At 40.1% G+C, this 20,758-nt stretch overlaps 1 protein-coding gene across 3 annotated transcripts in view; it reads left to right on the top strand.

Moving 5' to 3' along the window:
* LOC147178818 (cilia- and flagella-associated protein 47-like) overlaps positions 1-20,758 on the top strand; it is a 41,411-nt gene that overhangs the window by 5,901 nt on the left and 14,752 nt on the right. Inside the window, exons 11-47 of one of the 3 annotated variants that reach the window (XM_086069670.1) lie at positions 560-779; positions 863-1,015; positions 1,092-1,251; positions 1,348-1,444; positions 1,527-1,743; positions 1,823-2,067; positions 2,965-3,095; positions 3,557-3,679; positions 3,753-3,884; positions 3,958-4,035; positions 6,148-6,295; positions 6,407-6,486; positions 7,090-7,270; positions 7,355-7,440; positions 8,941-9,157; positions 9,245-9,449; positions 10,423-10,534; positions 10,645-10,745; positions 11,318-11,418; positions 11,513-11,626; positions 11,718-11,937; positions 12,018-12,089; positions 12,219-12,356; positions 12,799-12,880; positions 13,650-13,745; positions 14,814-15,000; positions 15,103-15,200; positions 15,353-15,469; positions 16,124-16,258; positions 16,975-17,087; positions 17,300-17,450; positions 18,267-18,355; positions 18,423-18,509; positions 18,862-18,905; positions 19,004-19,140; positions 19,991-20,096; positions 20,523-20,752. In XM_086069670.1, coding sequence (XP_085925796.1) covers positions 560-779; positions 863-1,015; positions 1,092-1,251; positions 1,348-1,444; positions 1,527-1,743; positions 1,823-2,067; positions 2,965-3,095; positions 3,557-3,679; positions 3,753-3,884; positions 3,958-4,035; positions 6,148-6,295; positions 6,407-6,486; positions 7,090-7,270; positions 7,355-7,440; positions 8,941-9,157; positions 9,245-9,449; positions 10,423-10,534; positions 10,645-10,745; positions 11,318-11,418; positions 11,513-11,626; positions 11,718-11,937; positions 12,018-12,089; positions 12,219-12,356; positions 12,799-12,880; positions 13,650-13,745; positions 14,814-15,000; positions 15,103-15,200; positions 15,353-15,469; positions 16,124-16,258; positions 16,975-17,087; positions 17,300-17,450; positions 18,267-18,355; positions 18,423-18,509; positions 18,862-18,905; positions 19,004-19,140; positions 19,991-20,096; positions 20,523-20,752 — 5,003 coding nt within the window. Of the gene's footprint in view, positions 1-559; positions 780-862; positions 1,016-1,091; positions 1,252-1,347; positions 1,445-1,526; positions 1,744-1,822; positions 2,068-2,964; positions 3,096-3,556; positions 3,680-3,752; positions 3,885-3,957; positions 4,036-6,147; positions 6,296-6,403; positions 6,487-7,089; positions 7,271-7,354; positions 7,441-8,940; positions 9,158-9,244; positions 9,450-10,422; positions 10,535-10,644; positions 10,746-11,317; positions 11,419-11,512; positions 11,627-11,717; positions 11,938-12,017; positions 12,090-12,218; positions 12,357-12,798; positions 12,881-13,649; positions 13,746-14,813; positions 15,001-15,102; positions 15,201-15,352; positions 15,470-16,123; positions 16,259-16,974; positions 17,088-17,299; positions 17,451-18,266; positions 18,356-18,422; positions 18,510-18,861; positions 18,906-19,003; positions 19,141-19,990; positions 20,097-20,522; positions 20,753-20,758 lie in introns of all 3 variants that reach the window. The other 2 variants (XM_086069669.1, XM_086069671.1) reach the window with 2 other exon arrangements.

Here is a 20,758-nt window from a genome sequence, read left to right as displayed (position 1 = left end):
ACGGCCATCAGGTGGCAGCAGGGTATAAGAGATCAACAAGGGCCATGTTGCAAACAAGCTCATTTACCCACAGTTCTAAACAGATTTGTGAATAATGATGAACCTTAGCTATATTCTAATGCTAATTGCTGCAAAATGAAAACAGATACAAATATACTTTTTTTCCTGATGAAAAAATACTCAAATTTTTCTTTTGGTGGGTTCCATGTTTTTATAGCAATGGAACACAATATTCTGTGGGTCTTACAAAATCAGTCAAAATCCAGTAGAACAGCCGGGGAGCGAAGGGGGTTGCTTCCGTGAAAATGGCAGGGAGTGAATGAGTTAAAAAGAAAAAAATAAGGAAGGGGAGGAGAAAAAAAAGCCCCGATGTTTACACTTGTTAACATTCTCGTTGCAAATATTTGGCATGTTGTTGTTTTTTTTCAGTTCAGCCCATCATAATCCTATGTATTGTTTACAAAATGTCATCATATTCACCAGAATTCTCAATGAAAACATAACCTCGGCTCATGCAATACAAGTCATTTGACTTTTTTGTTTTTTAAATTTTTTCTAGGTATTACACCAACAGTGACCAATCCCACCGGTTTACGTCCTCATGTTTCATCCAGTCAGTTGGCCTGCTGCTATGGAATGGTGCGCGCTGCCGTGGTCAGCGCTCGTAAGACAAACTTCCACATGCATGAAAGGAAGAAATTAGCTGATGAGGAGTTTCTGGCTTTGCCGAATGACCGAGCCACCAGCGTCAGACCAACTACACCATATACACAGTTTAGGTAAGGTTTGAAAGGAATTACTGTAAAACATTCCCCCCCAAAAAGATGACAAAATGCCTAAACCCTGTGTTTACATTCTTCAGGACCATCTTCACCGGAGTACAACGATACAGCTATGTGGATTCCGATTATGGCTTCACTTGGGAGGAGGCAGAGCAAAGACGTCTACATAAACAGATTTACACCGACTTCCTCAAGCAGCTCAGACAAACACGCATGCAGAAGATCAAGACAAAGTAAAACGGAAAATATTCATAAAAATGGTCAAATTTAAAGTATGTGATGCAAACCAATCTAACGTTTGGTTAATAGATTGGAAGAACAAGTGGATAACTTGGGGATGATACCTGCTGAAGGCCTTGAGCCACCTAAGCTTCTCCTCCGTGACTTGAAAGCCAATCAGAAGTCAAGTAGGAGGCAGAATTATACTTCCTGTGTCCTGCTCAAGGGCAGGGCCCCCAGTGCCAGGCAGGTCAGCAACATGATCCACAGACTAGTCAATTCATGCTATAATATTTTTCTATGCAAAAAATAAATACAATTATTATTATTATTATTATTATTCTAGGGCACAGCAGATTCACATGCAGTTTCAGCTACTCGCCAGGAGATGGCAGACTGTGACAGGACTTTGACATCGCAGGAGCTTTACCAGGTTATCATAGGTCAGTTTTTCAATATACTGCATATCCATATACTTGTATCAAATGGCATTAGTGTCTTATGCTTTGTCTGGTTTCCCATAAGGCCCGACATTTTTGGACTTTGGTGAGGTGTGTTTACAGTCAGTGTGCGAGCGGAAGGTGGAGTTGATCAATCCCTTGCCATCGTTTTTGCGAGTCCAATTTGAGGTGGACTGCTCTGAGCTGCAGGGCTCATGTCCCCTGTCTCACGTGCTGCCACCTGTTTCCCACAATGTGGTAATCCTGACGTTTCAAAGCAACAAGCTGGGTCACTTCCAGAGGTTGGAAGAGGACGTCACATAACATCTACTTTACTTCTAACCACACCAGTCTTGTTTAAATCTATTTTTTGATCTCCAGACCTGTGTCTTACACAGTGAATCAGCAACATCTTGGACAGATTCTGGTCAAGGCTCAGGTTGTCCGAAATTACCTGGAATTGTCTACCCACATGCTGATGCTTGGCCCCAACGCAAACCTGCTCGCCTCATCAGGCTACCGAAGCTCAGTTACGCTGCGGAACCCGCGTAATCAGCCAGCAGAATTCACGTGGCGGCCTATTGTTCCAGAGAGCGGCATCCTCTTCTCTATTCGACCAGCCACAGGTTCTGACTGTTCATAATTGCAGTGGCGGACTCAGGGCCTTTATAGCTTTATCTGACTTAATTCAACTTTGGGGGGGGGTCAAATATGCCACATTTGGATTATTAAATGTGTTGTGATGCCGTAATCAAGTCTCTCTTCTGGGCTCGGCAGTATTAATGTGTGCCAATTGCTACAGATATGTAAACAGGTTTTGCTGTGACCAACCAATCAGTGGACAGAAAACTCATGACGCCATTGAGGGCTCCCTGTGAGGATGAATTTGAAATCTGATTCAGGGTCTGCCCCATCGATGTTTACTTACATGTGCAAGAACTATTGATTTTGGAGGAATTGACATGGCATCGCAGAGGTTAAAATCTGATTGGATCAAAACAAAAACTAAATCTAATATCCACATATAGTGCATATGAAAGGTATGCGTACCCCAGTTCAAATGCAAATTTTTATGATGTAAAAGTGACCAAGAAGTTGAAGGGAAAAAAATAGAATAAACGGCTCAGATAATGTAGTTGCACAAGTCTACACACCCTCTATATTAGCTGTGGCTGTGTTAAAAAATGTAACCAGTCACATTCAAATTTATGTTAAATGAGAGTCATCACACATTTGCCATCATTTAAAGTGCTTCTGATTAATGTCAAATAAAGTTCAGATGTTCTCGCAACTGTACCTAATTGGAAACTGCAGCCAAAAAAATGAGTGCAGTTTCATGGAACAAATACAGCAATTTAGGTTTCTGTTCTGATCAGTGCTTCTGATAGTGTTTAGCCAGCAGAAAAGGCCTTTCCGGACCTGACCGGTCACCACTGCCATATTGATTTTATGCACTTTTTTAAAATTTGGATACGTTTATGTTGTTCTAAGTGAACTGGGTCCAATGTGTTCCTCTCCTTCAGGTACAGTGGAGCCATACAGTGAACTGGATTGTGAGGTGGTGTGGCATGCCTCTTTTTCATCCCCTCAGGACGGAGATTTTGACCTCTATTGCATTGATGGCAACATACAACGCCTACACTGCTTTGCTAAGGTGTCTAATGAAAACTCTCCTCGTGACTGTAGTTTTGATTTCTGTGTGATCCTGCGATGAAATACATATTGCTGGCGTGGACCTTATACTTATAAATTTGGCATATTTGATATTTTTGTACACGATCAATGCACATGTAGACTGACAATATAACAAACTCACAGGCATGAATTATTTCTCCTCTGGGGAAAACTTTACTAATCCACAGTAATTGCATTTTAGTGAGTAATTTCTAGTAGTTGTGAAACTCTTTTTTAATTGTGTCTGCATGACTGCAGCATACCGTACTCCTAGCGGCTAAGCCGTACACACCAGAAAGCTGCGATGAATTAATCAGGATGCACAAACTTTAATAATTCACATTCAGTAAAATGTTTGTATGGTATTATAAACCACCACTGTGCATTTTGTTGAGCCAAATTAATTGTAAGGGCTCTCTTTTCATTGTTTTCTCCTCTCAGGTTGGCCCCACTTGCATCCGACTAGCAGAGAACCGGTTGATGTTTGAGTCTGTGCCTCTCAACATGTCCTCTGTCGGAACTATAATCTTACACAATACTGGCCAGAACCATGCGTACTATCAAGTAAGCCCACCATCAAACATTTTGACATATCTTACCGTCCACATTAAGACAGCAAATGGTTTGTCTGCTATAGGTGCTTGATGTCTGTCCTCTGCCGTGCATGGTGGTCATCCCGTGCGAGGGAGTGGTGCCCAGCCGAGGAAAGACTGTCCTAAAGATTCACTTCAACCCTGATGCTGTCATCAAATTTGACACTAGAGTTGCAGTAAGATCAAATCCCAGTAGTCAGTGGAACAAAACTGATCATTTGGTCAAAGTGAACGTGTTTGCTTATACAGATAGCTGTGAAAAACATGGAGACAATTGAGGTTCGAGTCGGTGGATCGGTGGAGCCGCCGAATGTTGACATCAGTATGGTGAGTGTCATGACTAGTTAACAAAACTCAATCAATACATTTCGTGTCACTGTCTTTTATTCATGAGGCTCGGGGCTGCTACTTGAGCACAAGTAGGTGCTAGGAACTAGTGAAAGGTCATAATACTTTGCTGAGGCTTCAGGTCATGTGTTGGGTAAAACAGGAGTTATGTATTGGGGTGTGTGTTTATGGAGGACCAAAACTGCCAAAATTCAAAATAAATAAATAAATGACTAAAAGTGAAAATAAAAATAAATAGAAACAAATATATTTAAAATATTAAATAAGAATAAATAAATATGAATGGAAATAAAAATACCCCCCACTCCCCAAAAAAAAATCCATAAATAAATAAATAAAAGTAAAAATAAATGCAAAAATAAAAAATGAGATTCAAAAAATAAAAATAAATATAAAAATAAATCCATCCATTTTCTCAACCGCTTGTCCTCACAAGGGTCGCGGGGGGTGCTGCAGCCTATCCCAGCTGGCTTCGGGCAGTAGGCGGGGTACACCCTGAACTGGTTTCTAATCAATCGCAGGGCACAGAGAGACAAACAACCATCTACACTCACAATCACACCTATGGACAATTTAGAGTGTTCAATTAACCTGCCATGCATGTCTTTGGAATGTGGGAGGGAACCGGAGCACCCGGAGGAAAACCACGCAAGCACAGGGAGAACATGCAAACTCCGCCCAGGCCCAGGAAGGCCGAAGCCCGGACTTGTATAAAAATAAATGTATAAATATAATAAAATATCAATCAATAAATAAAAACGCTCTGCTCTCACATTTATTTATTTCATGCTGCGGACGTTTTGCCAGAACGAAATGTTATTCAAATGAGGGGGCGGTCCTTGGGTTGGACTCCGCCGTTGCAAACCGCCTTTCATTGGTCGAGTGAGCGGCTCAGCGAACAAGGAAGTCTCACCAGCTTGCATGGAAAGCTCCAGCAATGGACAACTATGATGTCCACTGTCACCTCGATTTGTTGTCGAGCATTTCAAGTCGCAAGTTATTTATTTTGATATATATTTGAATTTTTTTAATCTAGTTTTTTATTTTTGTATTTATTTTTACTTTTTAAAATTTATTTATGGATATATATTTTTGTTGTTGTTTTTATTTCCATTTATATATATATTTTGTATTAAATTTTGGAATTATATTTTTTGTATCCATTTTTATTTTCACTTTTAGTCATTTATTTATTTATTTAGTCATTTATTTATTTAGAATTTTTGGCAGTTTTGGTCCTCCATATGTATTTAGATCGAGGGACGTCCACACTTTTTTTCCCCGAGGGCTGCATGTATACAAATCCAACGATGCAAGGGCTACTTGACATTCTTCACTCAGAACTTGACACACAAAAACAATCCATCATATGTAGGTAAATATATGCTAAGCAATTTTATATTGCTTACACCGTATATACTGAAATTCTTTTTAATGAAAATGCAATGTCACAGCTTTCTGTTTAAGGCAATTATTAGTCAGGATTTTAGTTTGTTTGGAAGAAATACACTTTAGTTATAGAACTACAAATAACTGAAAAAAAATACATTAAGTGTAAATTAGTGACCACATGTCCAGCCTAATAAATCTGAAGGGAAAAAAAACAGATACATTTGTTGTTCACTTGATGTAACTTGTAGCACATGTGAACATACAACACTTCATATGGTCGTCATGGTAACATAAAGCCTCTAAGTGCTGACAGTAGAGGAGGGCTGGATTTTCAGTGGTGTGCTAAAAAAGGTTGTGTAGTGTATTTGCTTTTATCTTTCAGTAAAAGCCTGTATTAATCTGAATACTTCACACCTCTTAAATTTCTTAAGGTTCTCCAATTCATGAAACAATATGTTGTCATGTCATCTTCAAATTGATTATGCACTGGTGTGTATATGCATGCATGCATTTTCATTACTGTTGATGTATTTTCAAAGGGTCTACAGCCTATAATGCTATAATATTGTACAGTTTTATTAGCATTGTATATAGCTTTGCTAAAACAACAAATCTAATCGTGCCAACTACTTTTGCATGATACTATACTGTATGACTTGAATAGCGTGCCCCCTGGTTGACTCACTACCCTCTACACAGTCCCTCTTCCATTTCTACGGCGTCCATATTGGTTCTGAGAGAGCGGTACCCTTTGCCGTGATCAACCGCTCATCAGCTGCAGCTCGGCTCACCTTCGACCTGTCCCAATATCCAGACTTCTTTCTGCGGCTTCCTCAGTCTGATGCAAGTATGCTAGCATCCACATGATTGATTACACACTGCGTCATTATGTGATTACAAAACAGAAATGAAAATTGGTTTCAATCTTTTTTTTCTTCTTTTTTTTTTTTGCAAGAAGAGAATCCTGCAGTTGTGAGGGTTGTGGAAGCGAAGGGACGCCAGACAGTAAACTGCTTTCTGGTCCTTTCCCCTACCGAGGTAAGAAGCTCAGTGGTGCCTTGAGATCCAAATTACTTGACTTGCGAGTTTTCGTGACATGAGAGGTCATTCGGCTGTTTGTTTTTTTAGGGGGGGGGGGGTGGTAGACTTGAGATACAAGCGCTTTATGATGGCAACGACTAGCTTCACAACAAGCAGTAGTTTGGCTGGAATTAGTGAGCAATCTTCAAAAATAAATAAATAAAGAGGCTTCAAAATGTTTGTTGCCACTCAGTTGAAGTTTACTGTCAAACTAAGCACAAAACAAAGAGAATTACGTGTATCGTTAAAACAACCACTTAGCCTAGCCTTTGAAACTGCTAACTTAATGCTAATGCTAACATATGGGAAATGTCAGATATAGAAAGAAAGGTTAAATTGAAGCAAAAAGTTGAACAAAAATGCTTTTTTTATTCTTTGTGTTCTATGGATTTGGTGGTGGGTGTCTGGAACGGATTCATGGCATTTCCATTCATTTCATTGGGGAAGGATAATTTTCGATACGAGTGTTTTAAGTTATGTAACAAATTATCTCAAGGCACCGCTGTATGTTGAAACAGGAAAACTTTTCATGAAGAAACGGAAGAAAATGTCTCCCTGCAGTTAGGTGAATATGTCTTTGACCTGGCGTTGATGGTTAACGGAATGAGATGGCCTCTTGCTTCTCCGCCGCCTTCCCCTTCGTCCAGCTCGCCTTTCGTTTTATCTGGCAGCAAGTGCGTTATCAAAGTGATTCCCTGGTCTATCAACATGGCAATGCAACAACCGCATATTCAAGCCACAGGTGGGCTCCGTCATGTGGTGGTGGTGATGATGATGATGATGCCCTCACACACAATCATCTGATGGCGTGCCTTTTCTTAAATAGTGCTGTGCGCCCCTCTCGAGTGGTCTCCATCAAGCCTACTGTTCCACGTGGAAGCTTTTACACAACCGCCTCAATCTTACACTAAGGTAATTATTCTACCAACTATTTTCATTGCTCTCAAGAATGTAACATTTTCGTTTGAACGTGTGTACCAAATAATTCTGAATCTGATGATCCAAATATGGATTGTTCAGCCTTGGCCAATATGGCCTTATACTGCAGCTTTGTTATTGTTGTATCCATCAACAGACGTCACCGTGTTGTACATGAGACCTTATCTAACACGGGACATCACCCCAAATGTGTGAAGGACAGGTCCGTCTCTCCTGCTGTCCGACACTATATAACCACCACTGCTCTAAATAGCGTTTACACAATTGTCCATCTATCTCTCCATCCATTTCCTATATCGATTTTCTAATGAGGGTTACGGTTGAGCAAGAGCCTATGCTAGCTGGCTTCAGGAGCGTACACCCTGGACTGGTCTCCAGCAAATAGACAAACTACCAATCACACTCTTTCAGACCTAAGGACGATTAAGAGTCTGCAGTGGACCAAACATGCATGTTTTTGTAATGTGAGAAGAAGCCAAAGTACCCAGAGAACATGTGCATTCCACACAGGAAGGCCTTAGCCCAGATCTGAACCCTAGCCTCAAAACTGTAAGGTAGATTTGCTAATCAGTCTTCCACTATGCTGCCCTTTACATACCTGTTTAGAGGTCATTTATAGGGATAGGCGAGTACTGATACAAGGGTGCTTGTGGCCATTTTACGATCAAGAACTACAAGTTAGAACAATACAGGATGGCCATTAATTTCATGCTATATTGTGATCTATACTGTAGAACTTTCTTTAAAATGATGTAATTAGTACTAAACTACTAGTGGTATCGATACTTGGTATATTGGACTGGGCTGGCCTGTGAATAGCTAAAATCCGCAAATAATTAACGGCCATTGAAATGCATTGGGAAAAAATTTAAAACACAAAAAGTTATTTAAAAAAAAACACACTGACAAACATTCAATATACATTTCGCATGAAAAAAAGGCAATGGCGGCATGGTTGCCCCTCAAGAAACCTGAAAATGTAAAAAAAACAAAAAAACAATGATAATAAAAAAAAAATTGTGAATATGTAAACCCACAAGTGCCAAACAACTGTAGTCAATGCTGAATAATCTTCCTGCTGTTTACATTCATTTTTGTATTCATTTTTAGTCATGTACAGTCCACCATTCATTGACACTTTTATATTTTTCATCAATAATAATAATAATAATAATAATGCATTAGATTTGTATAGCTCTTTTTTGGACACTCAAAGACGTTTCACAGTGGTTGCATTATTCGTGCACTCACACATTCACACTCTGGTGGCGGTAAACTACTTAAGTAGCCACAGCTGCCCTGGGGCAAGTTGACATCAGTGTGTAGAAGCCAAATATTGCTGCTGCTTATTTTGCTCATTGTCTTTGCATGATATTGTAAATCAATGATCTGCTTTTTTTATGCGCTTATTCGCACTTTAGGATTTTACGGCTGCTCACATCATGTCTTTTTTTCTTCCTTTTTTCCCGTGAGACACTGGAGCTCAAAGCCGCATGCGAGGAGAGCGTCTACTGGCACAGCGTCCATGTGAAGAACGTGTGCTGGCGGTTGAAGTTCAGCGGCATGACACCGCTCGAGGGTAGAGGAAAGGGCGAGCTGCATTTTTCTGTGTTTCCATCATCGGGGTGTCTGAGGCCTGGTCAGTCCATCTGCTTGGCAATCAGGATCACGCCAGAGGGATTCACAACATGTGAGAAATGACAGGAAGCACACCTTCATCTCGAACAGGCATCCTGATCGAGTTATTTATTTATTTGTACATTTTCCATCCCGTTAGACACGGTGACCAGGCATACCCTCTCTCTTTACCTGGAAGACGAAGAAGGGGGCAAGATAAGGCAGCCATACAAAAAGCTTCCCATAACTATCATCCACCAAGTCCCCACTATAACCATCACCCCTCCTCACTTGTTCCTGACCCCAGTACCCTTGGAAAGCAGCATAACAGCCAAACTTACCTTGCTCGCCGCAGGATACACCAGGTTGGTTCACAAGAAGTTAGTGATAGATGCAAAGATACACAGGTGGATACGTCATTTATATATTATTACAAGCAGCTACAGTGGATATATAAAAAGTCTACACACCCCTGTTCAAATGCCAGGGTTTTTGAATATTGAAAAAAAAATGGCACTAAGAGAAATTATTTAAAAACAAGTTGCATAAATGTACACACCCTCTTATAACTGGGCTCTGGCTAATCAGCATTGACTAATCACATTCCAACTTAAATAGGAATCACTACACACCTGCCACCAAGTAAAGTAGCTCAAAGGTTTTGTGCTAGAAAAACATCCCCAAATCATGATGCTGCCACTTCCATTCTTCATTGTATGTTTAATATTTGTGGATGTGATGAACAGTGGTATGTTTGCGTCAAAAATTATTTTTGTTAATATGTTCAACATTGGTTTCATCAGAACATAGCACATTTTCTCACATGTGTTTGGGATATTTTGGTATGCTCCAATGAAGGTTAAGTCCGAGCACAGGCACATTCTAGTTGTGTACACTTGTGTAACCACGTTATTTCACTTTTTTATTTTTTTGTTTTGTTTTTATATCACAAAAACCGGGCATGTATAGTAAACTTTTTATATCCACTGTTTTTGTTGTATTAGTGCAGTGACGAACTGCACATTTCCCCACATGATTATTGAGATCATGGCGATGACTCATGCACAGCCTCCTTGCATATATTTGTCACTACCCATTTGGATGCTATATACACCACCATTATGAAAATGTATTACTTTAATTGATTGTTAGTTTTTTATGGTTATGGTAATTTACCAGCTGTATGGAGTTACTTGAAATTCAGGAGCATAGAGGAAATACACTCGCATACACATACTCATATTTTTTTTTGCCATCGACTCAAGTACTTTCACTTATCATAAACTGTTCAATATACTGTATTTTGCATGATAGAATGAAGTACTGTATTTTCTGCAGTGGAACCAGCTTAACAGCTGAGGTAGATGAGGTGGTTCAGGACGATGGAACCAAGGTGCAGCCAATCTGTGTCACCTTCCCGGACGGTAACACCATTCCCGCCCAAGAGCACGTAAGGTTTCGACTGATCTTGAAGTGGATTTACACAATTTCTTTTCACTCCCGTGTGCATCTTAGTCTGTCGCTCTTGAAATAACCACCTTGCTCATTCATCCAAATCAGATATCCAGTGTGACCTCACTGATCTGCCGAGTGTCCTTTTTCTCCACGGTGACTCTGTCCATTCGCACGAGTATCACCTTCACTGACCACCTAAACAACGGGTAACTACCTGCTGGTAATATAGCTCGCAAAAGTCAATACAATGATCCTTCACATTTTTGTAAATACAGTATTGTATCTGTTCATGGAAAAAACTGCCAAAATTACACTTCTGTTACAATGTTACATAGTCAGTGTACTAGCTTGTTTAACAGGAAACACTTTCCAGCCGCTTCATTATATCTCATTACACAATCATAATGTCAAAACTCCTTGCAACAAAAGTGAGTACACCCCCAAGTGAAAATGTCCAAAATGGGCCTTAAGTGTCAATATTGTGTGTGGCCGCCGCTGGTTTCAAAGTGGCATTTCTTTAAAATATTCTCAAAAATGAGGGGTGCGCTCACTTGTGAGATACAGTAACTGACATTTCAAAGTCAGTCGGTTATTTTGGATGATTGCTTATGTATTTGCGAACCATCCAAAAAAAAAAGGGAAATGCTGAATTGCCGCGGCAACAACAGAAATTATATTTTCCTGAATCCAAGTAGCAGGGAAATGATTTGGACGTTATTTTCTGTTCAATTTACAACATATAATTTTTTTTTTTTTTACTTTCTTCTGACTGTGCAAGATTCAAGGTCAGGTTGTGTGCCACAAGTGACAACTGTTTATTGACTGTGTGGCCCCAAATGGCGTTTCAACGATCCATGCACCAAATAGTTCTCAGGGCTGGTAATGTATAACAGAGAGATACTAACACAAACGTCTTCACACTCAAGCTAACACCATGTACTTTTTTGTATTTGTGCGATTGTGTGGCATTTAGGGGCCACCATTTTCGAAACCATCACACATCACACACCAAGCCCTTCGTCTGACCCAACATCCTCCTCTTCCATGTTTGATCCCATCAGCTCAACGCTCAAGAACTCGTCATCAGGTCAGAAAAAGCCACGGTTAACTAAACATGTATTGCTTTGCTTTGTTTTGTTTTGTTAACTGTGGAACTCAGCAAGAATGTTTTTGTTTAGATTCCTTCACACAAAGTGACAGTGGGAGTGAGACCAGCAGCCAAAGTTTTCGTAACACAGACACTCCACAATCTGATATTGGTGTGCCACTATTCCCTGCTGCAACGTCAACGGAGCGCCAATATTACCAGGATGTTTTATTGGCATTGCAGAGGTGGTTTAGCTTCTTTGGCTGGCTCATTGGGCCAAACCCAATCATGATACCACACACACTCAGAAGGTATGGTAGATGCTGTCATACTTTTTTTTTGTGTGCATATAACTGTTTGTCAATGAAATACCTTATGTTCCGTACTTTAGAATTGTGTCCGAAGACGTAGTAGACAATCCTAATGGACAGAGTCAAGGAGTCAGCCAAAAAAAAGACTCCAGGTATGCAACCATGAAACCTACAGGCAACTGAATGGTGCTGTCGGCATGGATCATAAAATCATTGTTTTGCCTGGTTGCGTCTTTCAAACTTGTATGTTTTGTTGTTATTTTAAATGGCGCTCAATGTAGGTCTGCAGTGGAGATGATTCATCATCTGGCGGGCAGGCGGATTCCCAACATTTCTCACTGTCAGACCTTTTCCGCAGATGTACACCAGCGCACCCTCCAGCTGCTCCAACAATACGAGGCCATTTTTGCTTTTCTCAGGTAAGCTCATGTTGCAACACTGGTTCAATTAACATCCCTGTGCCACAGTCTCGACAGTGCATCTTCAGACACACTAGTGGTAAAATGAACTTCAAGGGGGTAGCATCAAAGTGCTTCACAATTCAATTCAAAGAAAGTCAATTAACTGTTTGATTAAAGGCATTGCTTTCGTGTCTTCAGGGATTTTTATGTCTATGATCAAACAAGAGCCTTCGTTTTGGTATCAAAGGGCAAAACAGCACTTCAAATAATGTTATGACTTAACTGGAAATCTTTGTCAAACTATAATCTTTGTATGTAGATATGTTAAATAAAATTGATTTGAGTTGAGTTTGTCAAGCTATTTATGGCAATTCTGGATCAATGTCTGTCTGTTCCAAAACTAGAACGCAACTTGAATGATTTCCACCTGAAGATTTACATTTTTTAATTTTGTGCCCAGAGTACAGGGAGCTTGTTTGAGTCACATCCGTGCTGAGTACCTACTGGATGTGCTCGAGTTCAACGACTGGTGCACCCTGCAGGTATACTGTACACACCCCTCACTCAACAATTTGCTTCCACAGCAGGGGTGCTCAAGTTCGGTCCTCGAGAGGCTCTATCCAGCCTGTTTTCCATGTTTCTCTCCACTAACACACCTGATTCATGATCAGGATCATTATCAGGCTTCTGGAAAGCTTGCTGATTAGCTGATCATGTGCTGCAGGAGGGAAACATGGAAAAGAGGCTGGATAGGGGCTCTCGAGGACCAAACTTGAGCACCCCTGTTCCACAGTATCAAAAATAAGCTACTTGAAATAGTATAATTAAGGAAAATTCAATTCATGGAATGGAATGGATCCTTTTTGTCCAACTTAAAATGATTAATTACAAACCATTGAAGACAAGACGTTATTCCACCATGGAAACAGAGCATATAAAATAAAATAAATCATTAAAAGCCCCTTATTATCAATATGATATTCATACCTAATCTACACTGGATCCACCAATATTTACGACCATTTAAGTCAGCCATAGTGTTAGAGATGCTAATGTCATTAGTATAAGCCACTTTGAGGATTTTCAAACTCTAATAAAGTGTCAAATTACATACAATAACTGTAATATACTGTAATGCAGTGCCGGTTTCTGGTATGTGTAATATGCGTAGCCACACAGGGTGGCATTAGTAGGGGGGCAGTTGGGGTTTAGGGTGGCGCACAAGGGCGACATACAAGCCAGGACTACCAGCCACCTCAGATGTATAGTACTGTATATACATTATATATGAAGTGTGTGTGTGTTGTTCAGTCTGAAGAGAAAGAGCCAGGTCTGGACTACAATAATGTTGACTACGAGTCTCTGAGCAAACGATGCTGGACTGATTTTCTTCTGCAAATATATAAGGTGGAAGTTTTTCATTTGCTCTTGATTTTGTTGTATTGTTATATATTAAGATTTTGTGAATACACACTGTGTTCCAAATTGTTATGCATTATGGTTTAAGTCAAATAAACATATTTGAGATTTTGTTTTTCCGCGGGTGTGCATTATGTTGTTTCTCCTGTCTGTTGAAATCAATGTTATACATCGCAGACAGATTTTATGATTAGTTTAAGGGGAAATTAATTTTGGAGTTTATTCCCCCATATTAAGTCACAATTATTATGCAGATGAGGTGGGGGGGGGCTGTTTATGATGATAAACACTATCACCATAAGACTGTAAGCTGCATAATAGTCGTATATTAGATGAAGGGGAATATGGGACATAACAATGACATATTCTTATTTCACAAAGATGCTAATTATACAATGTTAACTGAAAATGCAGTAATATGTTCTCTAAATTACTTGGCTGGAAAAAAAAATAGAGTGCTGTCCTTGATGTGCCCTAAAATTGTGTTTTCGTGAGGTAGTTATTTTTATGAGGCACTTAAATGGTGTTAGTGTTTTACAAAGTCATAGCTTACAATGGAGTAAAAAAAAATAAAGGCAGTTTTGCTCACCATTTCTCTTTTCTTTTTGTGAGTTTGAGTGGGGCAGAAGTGTGCTGCACCTTGCACCTTGCACCTCTGGGGCCCTGCAGCAGCAGCAAAAAAAAGAAGAAGAAAAGTTTCATATTGATCGATATTGATTTATAGATGAATTGGTCGGGCTCAAGACTGCAAGTCACATTTCACATCGACTATTGAGGAACATGAACAAAAACAGCACATGCCTAATAATTTGGAACACAGTGTCTGCTCCCTTCCAAAGTTATTAAAATGAAAAGAGATGATACAATGAGATCAATATTTCAGCTTCTAGCTATCTACATCTGAGCCTGATTCAAAACTGAAATTAGAACTAGAACCTTAGCACCTTTTGTTCTTTGAGTTCATGTGCAAAAGTTATTTCTAGAGTTGTATGCGGTTGAAAAGCAAACATTTATGAAACTGACTAACCAGCGAGATTTGGACTACTCCTTCACCAGGTCTTGGTGTTATGTCGCATGTCAGAGTGCACGCCCAACCTAACTCGTGAGAGAGATCAGGAAGATGAAGACGGAATCCTCAATATCCATTCACTACCAAGTAACCTCTACTCTCGTCATGAGCTCCTGCTTCTCTCGTGGCTTAATTCACACTACCATCACATGAGGGAAACGGTGTGGGGTTCAGGTATGAGCATTTCTAATCTCGCGCAATTCAGCGTCCTCATTGATTGATCATATTTTTTTGCCCTGATTTGTTTTATTGATGGTGAGTTCCTTCTGATATCAGGTACTGTCCCACCAGTACGTTGGATTGTCAATTTCGACTTGGACTTTACTGATGGACTGGTGCTTGCTGCGTTGATTGCTGCTTATTGCCCATACCTGGTCAGTGCGTGTTTGTGTACATTTTTTTTTAAAGGCAGGAGCCCCTTAATAAAAAAACAAAATATAAGGTTTATGTCACAGCGGCCCTAAATTACAAGCATGGGAAATTACTCAAATATTTTGTGTGCGTTTTTATTCATAAATGTCTTTAGATCTCCAGCCACTTTCAGAGGATGTACACTACGTCTCCCAACTTGGAGCAGATTCTGCACAACAACATCATTATTGTTCAAGCCTTAACCATACTTTCGCTCAACATGGATCTGCAGGTACAATAATGTAATGTATGTAGGTAACATATTTTACTTATTGTGAATATAAAAAGTCTACACAACCTTGTTCAAATGCCATGTTTTTGTGATATAAAACTGAAACAAGGATGAATCAATTCACCATTAATGTGACACATACAACTCAATTGGAATAAAAATGACAGCTTTCTAAGAACTGTAGTAAAAATAAATGATATGTTTTTGCACAAGTCTACACACTTTCTTGGGGAAATGGCTGTGTTCAGATTTAACCAATCATATTCAAACTCAATCTAAATGGAAGTCAGCACACATGTGTCTCTGATTAACGTCAAGTAAAGTTCAGAGTAGGCTTTTCCTGTTAATCGGACGCACTTTAAATGGCGGCATGAGTTTGAATTTGATTGGTTAATTCTGAACACACAGCCACATCGCCAGTTATAAGATGGTCTGCACCACATTTCAGTTGTTTATTTTTTACTTCCCCTCTCTTTACCCCTCCCAAATGACTTAAACAGGTTATGGGTCACATCCGTGGTTATGAAGTGATTTATCTTGGTCTCATTTTTTATATCACAAAAACCTGGCATTTGAACAGGTGTGTGCAGAGTTGTTTTTATCCACTCTAGCCCAAAATGTCAGATGTAATATTGCATGAGTTTATGTATGCAGCCCACAGACTTGTCAGATCCCAACCCGGTGCAAATGTTGATACTGTGTGTTCATTTATACGAGAGACTGCCTCAGTACCAGCCTGCAAACACCATCACTCTCTCTGGAAGCCTGCACAGAACATTGAGCAAGCAGGTAACACACAATAACATTATACAGAAGCCTCCTACCTGTTAAATTCTATTACTGAGCAATAATGCAAATGACCTGCACAACAACTAGAGGGTACGAAAGTGTAGATGCTGTGGAACAAAAATGTCAGGGAAAGAAACTGATTTAAATGCTTAGGAGGGAAATGAAGAAAAAACTCAAGATGGGCGGTAAAGCATGGCCGAGGTACAGCTATGATGACCCTGTATGGTTTTGCTTTGCATACTTAATATATTCCATTTAGTGACACTAAACCCCAGGGCTTGAATTTTGAGAATATTTTCTATCAATTTGCTATAATCACAGTAAGTAATCGAGTAAATTTGTGGCCCACAGGACAAATAAAGAAAATATACTGTGCATTTTATGACACTATTTACACGTTCTGCATTGGAGCTGTTACTCATGTTAGATTTTCTTGCAAAAAAATCACAACCAATGTATTTTCAGAATGAGAAAAAATGCATCCATCTAGAACATGCTTAAGATTTTGATCTCCTGTGTTGATGCACACTAATTCCATGTGAGTGAAATAGCACAATTGTGTGTGACAGATAATGAAAAGGTAGTGAGCATGGATAGGATTCTACACTACACATAGCCTCATATAGAATTAACAGGATGCCAAACACAAACATAAACAGGGATCAAACTTCACAGCCTCATACAGCGCGCATGTGCGTCTTGTTTGTGGATTTCAGGTGCATTTGAAAAACCCATCCGCTTGCCTTGTCAAATACCGGACCATCCTTCTAGGACAGGATGCCAGTCTGTTCTCCGTGCCCGATGGCTCTGCTGTCACAATTCCTCCAAAGTAAGTAAGAACCCATAAGTCAAGGTGCTACTGTAAATACATTTGAGTATTGAAAAGTCGAATCATTCTGAATTGATTAGTGTTTAGGCTAAGAAAATGAATAGCTTACCTGAGAACCGGGGCTACAATGAAGCGCATCCTGAACACATGATTTGGAGACATTGTTATTTCTTGAAAACAGAAGGTGTGTTATCCGACTGTTGTCTCCACAGCGCGAGCACTGATGTGACGGTGCAGTACTGCTGCTCCTTCCTGGAATCTAAGGAAGCTGTCCTACTGTTCATCTCTACTTCAGCTACTGGCCTGCATGGCACCACTTTGACGTTCAAAGTGAACACCTGTGTTAGTCAGATCACACCCACAGTAAGTCCAGTGTCATTATACAGGACCTATCTGGCTGTCTGTCTTTAGTTACAGCAGAAACTGGGGTCCCCATGGCGGTGTGTGATTTGTACCTTGGGGTCTGCAACAAAATACCTACACATGGGGAAAAGTACGCCAATAAAACAAACATACTAAACCCGATCCTACCTGCACTTCTGGCCAATTAGAAGTTCTGATAAGATTGTGACGTTCCATGTCAGATTTCTTTTGTTCCCCCCTCACTCTTCTCTCGGTGATAAACGCACACTCATGGCTTAGTGTTACAACGAGGCGCTCTAAATGGCTACGACAGTGGACTTTCTATTTTCAGGCTATTAGCATTATTACTTAGCTGAATGCGTGTCGCAATAGTGACGGATAACCGCTGATGTGCAGGCAGGCCGCCAGGTTTTTTCTCTCTCCTGGGACACAGGGGGGCTTGACTGATAGTTGGGGGGTGGATGGGGGTGTGTGTGGGGCGCTGAGAATGCTAGAGGGGCTTTAACAAGGCCACACAGATTTCTGGCTGGGCATTTTGCTGATGCGAATGAAGGTGCTCAAGTTCTTACATAGCAAATCATGCTGGGGCCCAAGTCAGGGGCCCAGTTTTAGCCACGTCCCAAATATCAGGAACAAAATAGTTCTTATAGTTCTCAGTCTTTGCACATTTTCAACAATTCTCTTCAAACTTAGTTTTATGTATTTAGAATTCACTTTATAGTCTCTTTAATAACAACAATGCATTTATATCAGGCCTTTCATGATGCTTTATAAACGTTTCACTCACTCACTCAGACAATCCACCTCTCTTCTCAGAAAACTATCAAGTGCAAGACTCCATGCTACGTGCTAAAAGTGATTAAACTTCCAATAACAAACACGTTTAATGTGGGAGCCAGCTTCAGGTAAGTGATTGGGTTGGGATTGGTAGGGTTGGGTTGTGTGCACAATTGTCACTGTCTGCTTATTCAGGGTGGTGCTGGTGGAGTCGACAGTCAACCCGTTGGACTCTGAAAAGGAAACCGAAGGCCTCGTTCAGCAGGCGTCCCTCAAAGCCAAGTAACACCAGCACAACATTAATGCATTAAGTTGAATAGCATGACATAATGTTCATATGGAGGAGACAAGAAAGGTTGTCTTGATAGTTCTTCAATTAACAACCAATCTCATTAACCATTGGGAGACTTTTAAGAGAAACACTCAATCAAAAAAGACATCATAAAAAATAATAATAATGACACTGTCAGAGGTAATAGTTCAGCAAAACATTATTAATATGAATGTACTTTGCAAAAGTGTAGAATTGCACAATCATTTTTTTTTTCATCTTGATGTGATCTAAATATATGCACGATATGTGGTTCTTTCTTCCCTACAAGTGAAACCTACTTCCCATTCGACTTTGTTTCAGGAATGAAAAGACTTCAGAGAGGAGCTGTCACGAAGAGATGGCAGGAAAGGGCTCGGATCGTAGTTTGCCCACATTCATAACAGAGGCGCACAAAAGTGTGTGAGTACTTAAATGTGATGCGTGTTTTGTGTGTCTTTTGCAGACGGTGATGGCAACGAGTTCATCAGCACAGTGAGCAGTGTTAGTCTGAAAGCCGACCAGTCGGACATACTCAATCTCCACTTCCTTCCCTTCTGTCCAGGAGCCAAGTATTGCGCCGTGTTGCTCATTTGTCCCCAGGTCAGTGGTGTATGAATTTGTGTGCTGTCTGTGTAAACAAAAACGATTTAACTTTATATGATTCAAGAGGTGTGGGGTCGAAGGGGGGCAAAATTGCTGCTTCTGAAAAGGAACCTTTCCTTCCGCTGTAAAAAAAATCATACTCCTGAAACACGATGCGCCATCCCACATTGTAAAATATACCAGTGGAGCTTTAGCTTTTTCATGGTATTGGCCACTATCATTCCCTGACCTCTACCCCATTGAGAACCTGTGGAACATCCTAAAAAGGAAGTTCTAAATTATTAGGGTAGACAGCAGTATGCCTCCAAACAGCAACTGAAAATCTTTTTTCAACTACACAGACAAACAGAGAGGCTCCTATTTTAACAAAACTAGATTGAGAAATATGCTTTTTGGATTTGTGTTAAATTAGTTTTTTTTACCACTGTTGTGTGTAAAAAAAATCACTATATTTGAGTAATTTAAACAAGTATGATTGTCATCATGGTGTTTTTGTTCAATAAAGTCCCCGTTATTACAGAAGCTAATATAATTGTAGTTGATAAGTGTATTGACCCTTGAAAGAAATGAACAAAAAAAAGCATGCTTATTGATTTCTCTCACTGTGGAGTTTTCACTATATATGAATGAAGACAACCAATTCCTACAACGCAATTATCGTAATAAAGCAAAGCAAATAACTGTATTACGGATGTCTGACTGCTCTGTTAAAGTCTCTTTTATGGATTAAAATTAATTCCTGGTGTGTCATTGTGAGTGTGCATTTCTATTGATTGACCTCCCAGAAAATATATACACTATAATCAAGTGCAGACAGAGAAATGTACAAGTATCTGTGTTTCTCCAGGTCGGTGATATGGTCTACATGGCGAAGGCAACTGCAGACTTGCCTCTACCTTCCCCTCTCAGAGTTCGGCACAGTTCAAACATATTCACCATCCCTGGGAACTCCGGTAAGAGACGAACAAATTGCCAAGCAAAATGCCTCAGGGATTTTAGAAATGCTAAAACATTTTTTATTGCAACACATTGTCTGTTTATCAATGCAATTTTGGAGTGCTGACTTGGAGCCAATCACAAGAAGGAGTCATGCCATATCATCTATGAAAAAATGGGTCATCAAATCTCCTAAATTTTAAATGCAATGTGAGCAGATCACATGATGTGTGAACTCGCAATTTAGCTCCCACTGGTTGAGGGTTTTAGTCATGTGGCCTAGCCACTATATCAGGTACACTTGCACCATTCATAAGCTGTATCAGAAACAATATGTTCATTATGATGGTAGTTTGCAGTGAAGTAGATCTGAACTATTTCATTTTGACAGCTGTTTATATTCTCATCGTGAGATAATCTCATCAGCGTATTTCCCTCACCAGTGGGCTTGGGTGGCTGTGTGTCAGCGCTGCGCCTGCGCTGCACTGTCGGACAGACGTGTGAGGAGCTCATCCGCCTGCCCCTGATCAATTCGTCCTGGGAAAACGCCATGGCCATGTGGGCTCAACACAGAATGACCGCCATTGAACTCCAGAGACGGATGCTGACTTATACTTTGCACAGCAGCAGTGTGAGGGCAAGCATGGCGGCGTGCATGCTTTCCAAAAAGGAGGTATAC

Source organism: Leptonotus elevatus, chromosome 2, assembly GCF_054856555.1.
Source record: "Leptonotus elevatus isolate MCC_2025b chromosome 2, RoL_Lele_1.0, whole genome shotgun sequence".
NCBI lineage: Eukaryota > Metazoa > Chordata > Actinopteri > Syngnathiformes > Syngnathidae > Leptonotus > Leptonotus elevatus.
Note: the sequence above shows the minus strand (reverse complement) of the source record. Positions and strands in the feature narration are given on the sequence as shown.